Raw genomic sequence first — 12,964 nt, forward strand, 5'->3', positions numbered from 1 at the left:
CCTCCAAGAAGCACAAGAACTAAATAGGAGCAAAAGAAAAGCACCTTTGAACAATTCAACAACAAAATTTATCGGTAAATAACATCCATAACAAGATCGGCAGCATCTCGACGACCGGAAATTTAGAGCTTCAGCTTAGTACGTCTCCAGTGGCGCCTCTTTGCATTGTACTTCATCTGAAACAATGCGAGTGAGAAGGAAAGGAAAAAGACCAATTCTTTTACAATCTCCGTATATATCTTTTTCTTTATACGTTCGTCCACTGCAAGAACAAAACATAAATGCTAACATAACAATCCTAATAGTCAAAAGTGCAGATGAAGTCCCCCAAATATACCTTATCCGCAAAGAAAATCTTCAGTTTTTAATTTCCACTGTTGTAGACTTAAGAAACTATAGCAGCACAAAGCTACCTAGCAGGGTTGTCCACAATAATATTACCTTCATATTATTAGTGAAGCACACAATGCACAGCACTAGAGCAATGAAGGTGAAACAAGGTAAACCATGTAAGAAAACTCGACCAGTTGTCCTAACTCAATTCTGTATAAATGGAATTTCTAACTGCAACAAAGTTAGAACTAATTAAATTTTATGAGCAAAATACTACTCACCGTGTTTCCAGTTTTCATTCGTACCCATTGAGGCATGGGTCGGTTCTGCTTCTGTTTCTTAGCAAGTTTTTGCTTGATAAAAAACTTTTTTAGGGCAGCCATACCCTACAAATAATAATAAACTGCATTATATGAAGAAACACAAATATATCTGAATGTTGAACAAATGACAAAACAAAAAAGTTGTGCTCCAAAACACCGATGTACAAGGAACACGCAGATTCTGGGAATGTTTTATACATTTATACACTAAAATATACAAAATCTAATATATATTAGACTAGCTAGGTTTCATTTTCCAGTGTTTTCTGTGGAAAATATCCTCCGCATACGATTGCGTTGGCAACCGTTTCATTTGACGATAAGGTCGTTGGCCCAAATCTGGTTGAGGAAACAACTTCATCAACTTGTTGAACTGGGCGGTGGTTAGTGACTTCCCGTCCGCTCCTTCCCCAAGCGTTCCCTAAAACGTTACGTTGTTGAACGACATTAAAATGACGGCTTGAAGAAATAGTTTCAGAAGTAACTTGGAGAGAATCCTTCTAAGAGAGAGGGAAGAGTAATTCAGTTTTTCACCAAACAATCATGCAAGATGTATAACACCAACCAGTAAGTAGTAGTAATCAAAACAAAGACACGAACCATGTGATAATTTTCGTTCCTTCAACACCTTACATAAGACAAATTAAAGCAATTGTTGTAGACGTAAGAAACTATAGCAGCACAAAGCTACCTAGCAGGGTTGTCCACAATTCTATCACCTTCATATTATTAGTGAAGCACACAATGCACAGCACTAGAGCAATGAAGGTGGCAAAGAATATTATTAATTTGAAATAAACCACCATAATTATATAAATATGGAATCAAAACCACCCAAACAATTGCAGGTTCGAATGGGACATGGGAGACTACGTATGTTCGGAGCGGCGAAAGTGTTGCTTCTCAGGCATCGCTGCTGCGCAGAAAAGCCCAATTTTTGCCACTCAAAAATATGTGAGCAGAAAGAGCACAAAAATAAGCAAGGAAAAAAATAGTTCCGATTAAATAGTAAAAAAAATAGTTAGAATAGAAAACATAAACAGAATAAGTTACAAAAGCTTTCGACTGTCTTCGCTTGTTAGAAAAACAAACTTGTGTATTTTTGAAAAAACTAGAAATCTTGTCGTGGGAGAAGAGACGTAATTTCTAATCTTTGGCTCAAAAGAGGAGATGTGAACGGAACCTTTCTATCTACAAAATTTTACGCACCTCTGTATTTTTCCACAGAATTTTGGGAAAATTCAAAAATCCGAGTAAACGTCATATAAGAAAACCATCTATGTTGCTTTTTGAACAACTTCATGTCCTGGCGTTCGAACAAAGCCGAGAAAATCGTATCTTGAAAGGGAAAACACCACAAGCAATGGTGTTCGAAGAAGTTTTTCAAAAAAAATCTTTCTGCCTGTGACAAAAATACAGCGTTGGTGGAAGGTAAAAATGTTGATACGACGACAATTCAAACAAGGTTAGACGCTTAAATGACAAGTTTCGCGTTAAAACTAGTTCGAAGAAAAAACATGGGTGGTTAATTTTAATAATATGAAGATTTTTCCACCAAAACAGAAAAGATTCGATGACGTACATTAACTCACTGGTACGTTCAACAAAATGCTTTACAAAGGGAATGTAATAACTCAAAAACACTACTCTGCATTGTTGGGCAACGTCTTTTTGACACCTCATTTATGTGCATCCACTAATTCTGCGACACTGCAGAAGATGTTTACTAAGCTGTGGATTTTTTAATCTGTAGAGTTGCCGACAGAAAATATATTAGTATGCACTGAATGCAACAGGAACTTTCTGGAGAAAGCTATGCACACAATAAAAAAGCAAAGAATCGGTACACCATCCCATATTTGATAGAAAAAAGAAGTTAATATGAACTAACTCTGCTACAATTTGAAAATGCTAGACAATTTCTGTGATTTCAGCTGTAAAAATACCTTTGTTGCTGCTTCCTTGTATTCTTTCATTGCACGCTCCGACTCATGAACACAATCCATGTACGCCGAGTGCTGCTTAGCGCATGGTTTATCGTCGAATTCCCATTTCTTCAAACAAGAGAAGAGCGACTGTAGTTCTTGCGTGCAGGACGAAGCTAAATGACCTCTATGAAGCAGAAGGGAGAGAAATCCTAAGAAAACAGCAACAATTACAAAAACGAAAAGAAACAAACCAGCCGGCCTTCCTCTCTTCGCGTTACTGCGATTCTTCGAAGCAAGTGGTAATATCTCGGAGAATACAGTTACCTTTGGATAGGGATTCCTACCTCTTGCTAAAGCAGTTTCTTTCAAAAGTGGAGAGGAGAAAAACATGAAAGAAATGGGCTCGCCAGAAATATCTCCGGCATTCGCCTTCAATCGGAGTACGGTAGTTTATCTGTTTGGGGTGCGCAAGACCTGCAATGCTAAAGTCCTTTATGAAAAGGTGTTGGCGGGGAGAAATTGCTCCCGGTGTATTTTTAATGCATTAATGCAGTGCTTTTAAATGCATTGTTCCTCATTCTATATGTGCATTTTCCTGCGCATGCATTTGTTTCGCTTTTCCCCGCTGTCGTTTCAGCATTCGGCTCCTCTTCGTTCCGTCTTCACCTTGGCTTATTTGAATGGGTTTCTTCTTGAACCGCTAGTTGCCGTCTTTCGAATTATTCTTGGAATTTTGACGTTTTTTTCTTTCGTTCACGTCACTTATCAGAGTCATAGTGGCATTCTTCATAGCTTGCATTTTTCATCAATTCATTCATAACTATTTTTCATCATTCAATTTCATTCTCATTTCTCATCATTTTCTGCTGTTCTGCCTGCTTACCTCCCTACAATTTTGCTAGATTATTTAGGGATACGTTAGCATTTCACCAGTTCTTAGCCCGTCTATAATCTTTTGGGGGGAGATATAGAAATACTCCAGGATTCCAACAAAAACCATCTCATCAGACATACTGTAGTAATTCAGAATACAGTCGGGTCAAAGGCACATGACTTTTGCCGTTGGGCTCGAAGTAGTGCGATGGGACCCTCGTTCAGCTGTGGAGTACGCTCGGAGCAATCGACGGTTCAGCTCATTCACGAGCTGCGTACTTGCACCACACCTGAAATTGTTTTGACCCAACTGCGCCTATTAGGGTATTTCACTTGTGGGACTTTTTACTACAAATGGAGTCAAGTTGAATTGAAATATTTTCACAAACGAATCAGGGTCGTAGCCAGAACCTCACAATTGGTAGCTACGTCGAAAGGTGTGTAGACTTTTGTGTCTACAATAGAGTCAAAATGACCTGATGCTGACCTGCAGTTACGTAAATGGCTGCGTTCGATGCAGTGCAGTGTGATGTAACGGTTAGGATCGAGGAGGACACTTGTTAGCACCACTCATCTCTCCGTTCGCGATGGTCCCACCTCGATCCTTACCGCTACGTTCTACCGCACCGCTTCGAGAGCACCCTTACCCAACTGAACGGTGCTTCATGTTGTTTTGTCCCACGGGAGTCGACTGTACGTGCGATGGTGTAGCTAGCAACATTTTCGAAAGAGATGTTTTCTCTGAGATAGACCTGAAAACTATCCTTACCTGTCCATTTTAATCTGCGGCAAAGTTTTGGTAACTTGAAGACAGTTAGTCTTTATTTCAAAATAGAATTTCAACTTTGCGACATTGATCAAACTGTGCGAAAGAAACTCTGTTCTAAACTTCGCTACAAAAAAAGCATTGTCTGCTGTGTCACTATTGACTCATACTTTCTGTTTGTATGTAATCATGCTCATACAATAATATGTGGATATTTGCGAGTATTCGGATTGTATCCTGCGCGTTTTTCCTGCCAAAAAATAGTGATTGAGAAGTGGCGATTTTGAGTTCTTCGTAGCTTCTTACACATAATCTGGTCTGTCTACCATGGGATGAAGTGGCGAACAGCAGTGAGACGAACCTGTGCACCTAACGAAAAGGATGAAGCTCAGAAAGCTGCCGTAGGTTTTCTCGTTCGATGGATTAATAGAAGAAAGTGCTGGTCTTTCAGGAGCGCTTAGTACGGCGGCGCCTGAAAGGACAGTGTTGCGGGAGTCATCTAAATATTTCTCGGAACATGCTCTGGCAGAGTAGTTGGCGTTCTCGTTCTGGTTGCAAACCGTTAGAAATGTTACGTCAAATTATTCGTTGTGTTCGCCTTACCCGCACAGCTGACACAATTATTAGATACTGAACCAATCCTAGATAATTTTTAATCGAATGTAGATTTTCCCAACAAATGCGGTTGTTTTTTATCATGAAATTTCCCCGTACGATGCAACTTATTATGTGATAGAACGCGAGCAACTCCGTCATCGTTCAAACATCCCCAATCCGGGTAATATAAGTCGGATAAGGATGATAATAAGATTATTCTACAGATCTAATAGATGCAACTATATCCCTGGACAAGTACCTGAAATCCTCAAACATAAAATACGGCATTTGCAGTGGCTAGCATACTTCAACCTCGCGTTGCCCTTGCTAACAAGTGTGACGCTAAGTAGCACCATCACGTGGATTTTGTATGGAAAGTACAAATAAAGGTTGACGGATTGATGATAATCATATTGCGTGGTTAACCCAATCATGGAACGGAAACCATGATTGAATTGAATAGAGGTGATACGGTATATTGTACAGTCCTCAATACGATGATCCTTGTCATTTTTCTAACATGCTTTTTTTTATTGATATTTCAAATCTCGACATTTGCAATGTATTTTCTAAAACACCTACTTGCCTGCTGTTATAAGTATTTGAGGATGTTTACTAGCGTTACTTCGCTTAAGATGAGAAAACCTCATTCAAAATTGTCTCGATCAATAGCATCCATCTCGACTGTATCAATGGAAATTATTTCTATGCCAACTTTTCATCCTGTCTCGGCGTTTGTTAGATGGAGACGGTTCGTACTTTGACAGTTAGGAAGGAGAACATTTGCTCAGATCTGTGCGTATAATCGCTCGTTTTCGCCACTTTTTGTTTTTGTCGTTGCGGAAATAAAATGGAAAAATGTTGGTAGTCAACAATGTAGCTATTTATTCTACTTTAGATTTTGGACTAATGGATGGGAATGGGAGTCTTTCTGCTGCAGAAAGACGAGAACGTCGAATGAAACGGATTCTTGGAGATGGAGAAAATAGAATCAAGAAAATATTGTCCGGGCCCAGTGGTGGTAAGTAGAAATACATCCTTTTTTATTTCTTCTTTTGCTTCTTTCTCTACAGAATATCCTCTTTAGAAATAAACCAAGTAATTCAATTTTAGCACAGAATTGTACTGGAAGTCTTTAGATGAACAACGGCTACCACCAATGTTGGAAGGTGGAGAGTACAAGTTTTCGGCTCTTCCAAACTCTGAGAATTGCGCCGTTGACTCGAACTCCACGCCGGCCGCAGGCGTTTCCGACACCACCACAGGTATATTTCAAACGTTACTCTTCCTTTGCTTCCAAAATGGAACGAGTATATCAGCTAGTTACGTTTAAACATTCTTTAGTTGAACTCCTATTTCCTTCTATTTGAAACAATTCCTACCAAAATTTCGGGAATTTTTCGGGCATAGAAAATTTTGAAATGGGAATCGTCTGTGTCCATGCAATATCATGAACGTTTAAAGTATTACTCCTCCTCTAAGCTCCCAGCCCTTTCGTACTACTAAGAACAAAGATTCCGTTGATGTTGATACTAGTTATCATTTCTTGGGAAAACAGATTTCATGCATTATTTTCATGTGTTGTTTTTCGAGTTCTATAAGGAAGGTGTGGATGGTTTTTTGTTTGTTACCCTTTGATTACTTTCACGCTGTTAGAACTGTACTTGTCTACTGGTATTCTCTTCTTTTTTAATCTTAGCTATATGAATCGGTAATCTAAGGATGTGATAGGATTAGATAGTTTCTTCTAGCTTTTGAAATGTTCTTGTGTAAGTGGTACCCGTTATTAATATTTGGAGCTTAATTTGTGAAAGTTGGAGGGGGGGGGTGAAAGGGGAAAGCTTCGTTTCTCAGTTTTAGGACCACATCTACAGTTCATTTTTCCTTATTTTTACGTACTACTCGCCTTTCTTTCGTCTTCTCTTTCGCCCCTTATTACTGTTTTTGTTCTTCTTCATCTTTCCCACGTCTCATTCGAAGTACAGATCTCACGAACACTTCACTGGCCTTATCACCTCGAATAAAATCAATATAATACCAGAAAATTAACTATGTTGGAAACTCTCCACGAGTAGGGATAGATAGCAGTAGTCCCGTAGTTCACAATTGTGACCGTAATCATGCTCAGCCCCGCCTAGTAATCCTGAAAAAAGTGGGGGAACAGTCTTGATTGGGCCTTTCTACGACATAACTTATTAGAAGATAGAAAGGAACGATTCACTAGTTGTCTGACATCCGTAATTCAATCAGTTTAACCTAAACATGCAGCGAAAACTCCCCATCTTGCACAACCGTTGATATGTCGGCGATTCCTATCGTTCTACTTACACGTAATAAGTTGCATCGTTGGGAATGCGAGTGCTATTAGGACTGTTTTTCTTTTCTTTTTCTGGACTACTAGTGGTCTTTAAGAACAGAGCACAACGAAATTGTCGTCTAGGAGGGAGTAGACAATCAGAGCAATGGACTGCCAATCCTGCCTTTCTTGGTGCCGGTTGCGGCGCGTCTGCCTGCTCTCGCAGACGTGGTCATTAGGTGCATCGTAGGAGGATCTTGCGGGACGAAGGTGTTTCCCACGCCATTTTCCCGGATAATTAAGAAGAATTGGACGTGATCGCACTCAGAGCCACACCATTCCCTCTATCTGTTGGAGAGATCCCAACAACCTCAATTTCGTGGTTCGCTGACATTAATCGCAAAAAAAAAACCCAAATTGCTCCATTTCGCCCATTTGACACTCTATCGTAATAATAGGAACAATCATCAACAAGATTAAAGGAATCAATACGCTACTGTCGTTTTGAGCGAATAACTCTCTATCAAAGGATTTATAAAATTTTGCAAACACTTTTTATTTCTATGTTGATTTTTAACTTTGAAAGAAAAATGCTCGCAACGTATTCACTAACCCATAGTTTTGACCAAGTAACTTTCAAGCAAAAAAGAATTACTATAAAACAAACCAAGAATGATGCAGTATCTCTGCAGTTTACTTTAAAATTTCATTCGGCTACAGCTACAGGGATCCTCATTCCAACCACTAAAGCAGAAAGAAAAAGGAAATTTTTTGAAGAAAATTTTGAAAAATCTTTTTCAAAAGAAAAGAAAAAAATTTTGAAGAAAATCTCCTGCAAACAGTAAGGAATGTTACGTCAAATTTTTCGTTGTGCTCGCCTTTCCTTACAGTTACTAGGTACTGTACCAATTCTAGTTAATTTTTCCTCTTCGCTATGTAGATTCTTGACAATTGTGGTTGGTCTTTTCATAAAATGTCCCTTTTCAGTTTTTTTTTTATAATTTTCATTATAAAAATTGGAATATTGGATTTTTTTATTCTCAGCTTTCCTTTTTCTCTTCCTCTCTTCACCTACTTTATAGCAGATATTCAAGTTTTATTGTACATCAGTGGAAAACCAATGAATGGTGTTTTTTGTTGGAAGAGTAGACTGTTATTAAAAACTATTGAGTTGAGAATAACCGTTATTCAGTCCCGTATTCAGAAAACAAACCGGAAAAATGTCTAAGCTCTCTTTTGTGCGACAGCTCCATCGTGTCTAAAATCGAAAACATGGCCACTCCACTCAATTTATTGTTCGGTAAGTTCATTGCATTTAACAATGTGCACCCACCCACAAATGCGTAATAATTGTAATTCGTAATTGTGGTGACAATAGCTTGACCTTTGATGCTTTTGACAATTCGGTAGTGACACACGAAGAATCACGCCATCCCGCGTTTCACTTCCGGTTCCACTTGAAAAGGTTCTCACATAGAGTTTCATATGTAATCCCATGAAGTCGTGATCGAACTTCAAATTTCTTCGTAAGTCGGTTCAAAAAGAAAGTTTAATAAGAAGTGAAGATGAGGAAGGAGTTGCAAAGTATGAATTACTGCGGACATGCAGAAGTTGGCATTCAAGTTGCTATATGTGAGTTCAGTTCCGCTCACGCTCAGGCGGATCGGCATCAGGGCTCTGAGTACTGCGAATTTTTAGGTCTAGTATTGAAAAATTGGAATTAAAATAGAATAGAAAATTGAAATTTTCTTAGGTACCAAACAGTCTAATTCACCGTTTAGAGTTGATATGGGTTCAAGCTTACATTATATTTTTCTTAGCATATTCGCGCTTATCTAATCCTTTTCCAATCTTTTTCTTTTCTTTTTGTCTATTATTGATATCATTCTATTGTAGGTGTTTGTATGCGACTTCTAGTTATGTATGGTTTGACTTTCAACGTCCTTTTACCTTGGATACTTCTGTTTTTCGGTCCCCGGTTTCTTGTCTTGGTAAGTCCGAATAATTATTAGTAGTAATAATTATTCTCTGTTGTTGTCCTCTTTCATATAACCTTTTGGAAAATTAAAACCTTACTTTGGTTCTAATTAGCTCATCATAGGATACACTAATGTTCTAGATGGAATAGCAGTAGAGCTAGCGGTGATCTAAAATCAACGACTACAGACAACAAAACGTTGATGCGTTTTTAGACTACCTGTACATTGTGATCGTGCAAAAATATGAACTATAGTGGCCATTTTTCAAATTAGCAAACAGACCTCCATGTGGAAAGAAATTAGCGGAAAATTCACTAAAATTAAATTCATTAAAATGTTATAGCAACGAATAGCACTTATTGAAAAGAAGTTTTCTGACTCAGAACACAGCCACCTTCCCTTTGTTTTCGATTTTTCACATTTCTTAAGCAGAGCCTATGATTCTTTTACGGCCTTCGTCCGTGAACAGTTTTATGTGCTGCCTTTTGCACTCTTTGATAGATCCTATACGAGAGCTGAGAAGATGTTTTATGTAGTGGTGCTTAGTTTATAAAACCACAAATAAACCATATGCGAAGCATATAATAAAGCTGGACAAAAACGGCATGGATGTTCTGGACATACTTTGACTACCAACGGCAATCATGGAAGCAAAGAGGGAGGTTCTAATTGGAAGTAATACCAGTCAGCTCAGAGAATGGCTGACAAAATGGGGTACTATGTGGTTGACATGTCGCGGTGAAGGAATTTCCTTTAGTATTAGGGTTAGATAAGAGCAGAAACTAAGCTTTGATCTTAGCCAAAAGGCTTAGGTTCCGCTTCCTGCACAACCGATCGGAGGTTCGAATCCGCCCTAGTGCTCACCAAGCCTTTCATCCCTCCGGGGTCGATAAATTGCTACCAGACTTGTCTTGGAGGTTAAAAACACTGACTTGACACATCGGCTAGCCACCGCAAGTCACTGTGTAGGCCAATTACACGTTCGTGAACCTCAAACGATTTCTGAATTGAAGTGAACGTGGGGGCGCACCCCAAGCGGATTGATCAACGCCAGAAACTTTATCCTTTATGCTTTCTTAGGGTTAGATGTAGAGTATTAGGGTTAGACATAAATTGTTTTTTTTTTTGACGTTGTGTTAGATTTCTACACTTGAACTTGACCTCACATTTTTTTCTGACACACATTTGCGGCTTAAGAACGTTTCCGAATTTTCTGTTAGGAATTTGTTTTGGTGTTCTAAAATATGTGTAATGTATTGCGATGACGCAAGATTTGTCCTGGCCTTTATTTTAGTTCTGGGAAGTCGTTTTTTTTTAAATTGGTGATGAAATGAGATCACTTACAGTAAGTGAAAGACGTTAAAGGAACGCTCGACTTAGAAAAAGCAGAGTTTGTAGAGATTTCGGGACTTAAAAGCAAAACTGAGGTTCGACCTTATCTAATTCTTCTAGATTCACGACATACCTAAATTCATAACGGATGTTGCTGTCTTAGTGCGATCTGGGAACATCCATGGTATTGACGACATTTTGAAGCGCTGTTGTAGGTTTATCCTTTCTGTATTGTATCTGAGTGGATTCACTTTTATTAACAATGACAACAGCGCAAAATAACATCATTTTTTAGATGCTGCTGTCTTTTTCGTTCAACTCTTCATTTCTCGTCTTTTACTTATGGTCTGCGGTTACCTTTTCACTCACGCGGGACTCATTATTTTCTACCAAGCGACGTCTGACAATCGAACACAAAGTGGCGGAGTCCCTGTATAATTTGTGTTCAAATCTTATTTGTTGTGATTTCTTTTTGTAGGCGGGTCCCATATGCAGCTCTTACATTACATTAGTTGTTGGCATTTATTACATATATGCATATAAATGTTTCCTTCAGCATAACATTCACTTTTTGAAGGATTTCTAAAATGGATAACCTTCGAAATACAGAGCATTAAGCTTCGCAGTCTGGAGACTGCTTGCTTGGAGACCTAAAGGCATCACTCCACGAATCTGAGGTGTGAACCACCCTGGTCTCCATAATCTACGATCCGGTATGCGACCTTGGTTTCACCTAAGTGTTGTATCAGCTTCTTCGTACACGAAACCACACCATCTTCTCAAATACTGCGCAGAAAAGTCCTTAGTTAGCTTAATCTACAGAATTCTTTCCACATCCAATATGTGCCAAATTCAAGAATATTCTCAGTGTGCTTAAAGGGAATTCAAATCCTAAAAAATGGCGTGGCGATGTTCAAAATGAAATCGGAACTCTTCCCGAAATCGTAGTTTGCCCATGTAGTGAGTGTCTGTCCCATCAGTCATGCTAGATGTTTGTTAGAAACTATTTTGAAGTTTGACCCTTCTTCGCTTGACCCTTTTGTCCAAAACGAAGGATCCGTTTGGAGACTGCTGTGTAGCTCGACAGGCTATGTACTTGTCAAAGGATGTTGCTCCGGTGCTTATCAGCTCTGGAAGAGTCTTCAGAAACTATGACCACGTTTTGCACGGCGCAAATATCGAATATTGAGTAGAAGGGAAATTAAGATTGTCAGTAACGCTATCTGGACTCTTGAAGAATCGCACGGATTTTTTCATTCGAATACAGCGATTGGCGATTTACATTTGATCTAAAGTCTAAAGGAAATACTCATAAATATTACTATTATTATTATTGTTATTATTACTAGCATATTATTTTGAACATGATCCCCAACACTGTTGTGAATGAATAATTAGAAAGAAATGTTCACGCAGAAATAACTACTGCGACACATTGGTCTCACTAATAAAATTTATGTGAAAACTTGGCTCAGCTCTGACATGAAATACTGCTTCGTACAAACAAAATGTGGCATGAAATACGAAAATTTTGCAAGCAGCACTAATAAAACTCGTTTTTTAGTAGTTTACAAAGCCTATTATTTACATTATTATTATTACTATTATTATTATTATTACTAACTATAAAAATATAAAACATTGACTTGCTCATCGGCTGGCCCCCGCAAGTCACTGTATAGGTTCCAACACGCGTTTCAAAACCTCAACGATTACGAACTCCAGTAAAACTCGTTTGCGCATTCCAAATGGATTGATATGCCAATGAATTTATCCTTTTATTATTATTATTGGTATTATTATTAACATTTTATTTGATTTTTTAAATTTTTTTTATACAAAGCTCTGAAAATTCTTGCAGGTTGAACATATAAATAAAGTGATAAACACAAAAATATGAATGACCTGTTGGAATGAAAATGTTAAAGCATCAAATATTCTACAATAGCGAAACCACTTTGTGTCCTCATATTCGAGCTACGAAAAGAGTAGTACAGGAGAACAATAAATGACTCACTTATTGAGGAGGAAACTGTAAAAAAAAATAGAGAAAATGCAGAGAGGTGATTGCGGCATATCCTCCTATAGAAATGAGAATGAAATACATTTTTACAGAATTCAAAGCCATTTGGATATCTCGAAGTTGAAAAGTCAAACACAGTCATTATGTATCTTCTCGGTTCATAATTATTGCTTTTTTTCGTGGCTTTCTTTTTCTTTAAAAATTTTAATCCTTTCAAAAGTCATATCCACATTCGACAGATTATGAAGTAGATCTCATGAGAGGATTTTTCATTTTCTGGAGCACGAGCAAACCAGCAGGACATGTTTGGCGTGTGACCCGCTACGAAAAGGACTGCGCCATGCTCCAGTGACAATGAGTTTCCCGATTTTTCTTGAATGTTCTGACTTAGACGAGTATGTTTTCTCTTTTTCTTTTTTCTTTTTGGTGCATCATTCGTGCATGTGAATAAATAAATAAATAAATAAAACTATTACTAAGTTAAATATTATTATTAAATTATGTCCTGCTGGTT

General features: G+C 38.1%; 2 protein-coding genes across 2 annotated transcripts; one reads left to right on the forward strand and one right to left on the reverse strand.

The window, feature by feature from the left end:
* Positions 1 to 894: 894 nt before the first annotated feature.
* Positions 895 to 2,974, reverse strand: RB195_000558 (uncharacterized protein; the record flags this gene model as incomplete). The annotated part of the gene is made up of 3 exons (XM_013435155.2): positions 895 to 1,077; positions 2,603 to 2,757; positions 2,836 to 2,974. The coding sequence occupies 3 exons, from the start codon at positions 2,972 to 2,974 to the stop codon at positions 895 to 897; spliced, it is 477 nt and encodes a 158-aa protein (XP_013290609.1).
* Positions 2,975 to 5,729: 2,755 nt separating this feature from the next.
* Positions 5,730 to 10,865, forward strand: RB195_000559 (uncharacterized protein; the record flags this gene model as incomplete). The annotated part of the gene is made up of 6 exons (XM_064196972.1): positions 5,730 to 5,841; positions 5,960 to 6,085; positions 8,321 to 8,416; positions 9,013 to 9,107; positions 10,548 to 10,638; positions 10,723 to 10,865. The coding sequence occupies 6 exons, from the start codon at positions 5,730 to 5,732 to the stop codon at positions 10,863 to 10,865; spliced, it is 663 nt and encodes a 220-aa protein (XP_064052853.1).
* Between the last annotated feature and the right edge of the window lie 2,099 nt (positions 10,866 to 12,964).

Source organism: Necator americanus, chromosome IV (genome assembly GCF_031761385.1).
Source record: "Necator americanus strain Aroian chromosome IV, whole genome shotgun sequence".
Taxonomy (NCBI): domain Eukaryota; kingdom Metazoa; phylum Nematoda; class Chromadorea; order Rhabditida; family Ancylostomatidae; genus Necator; species Necator americanus.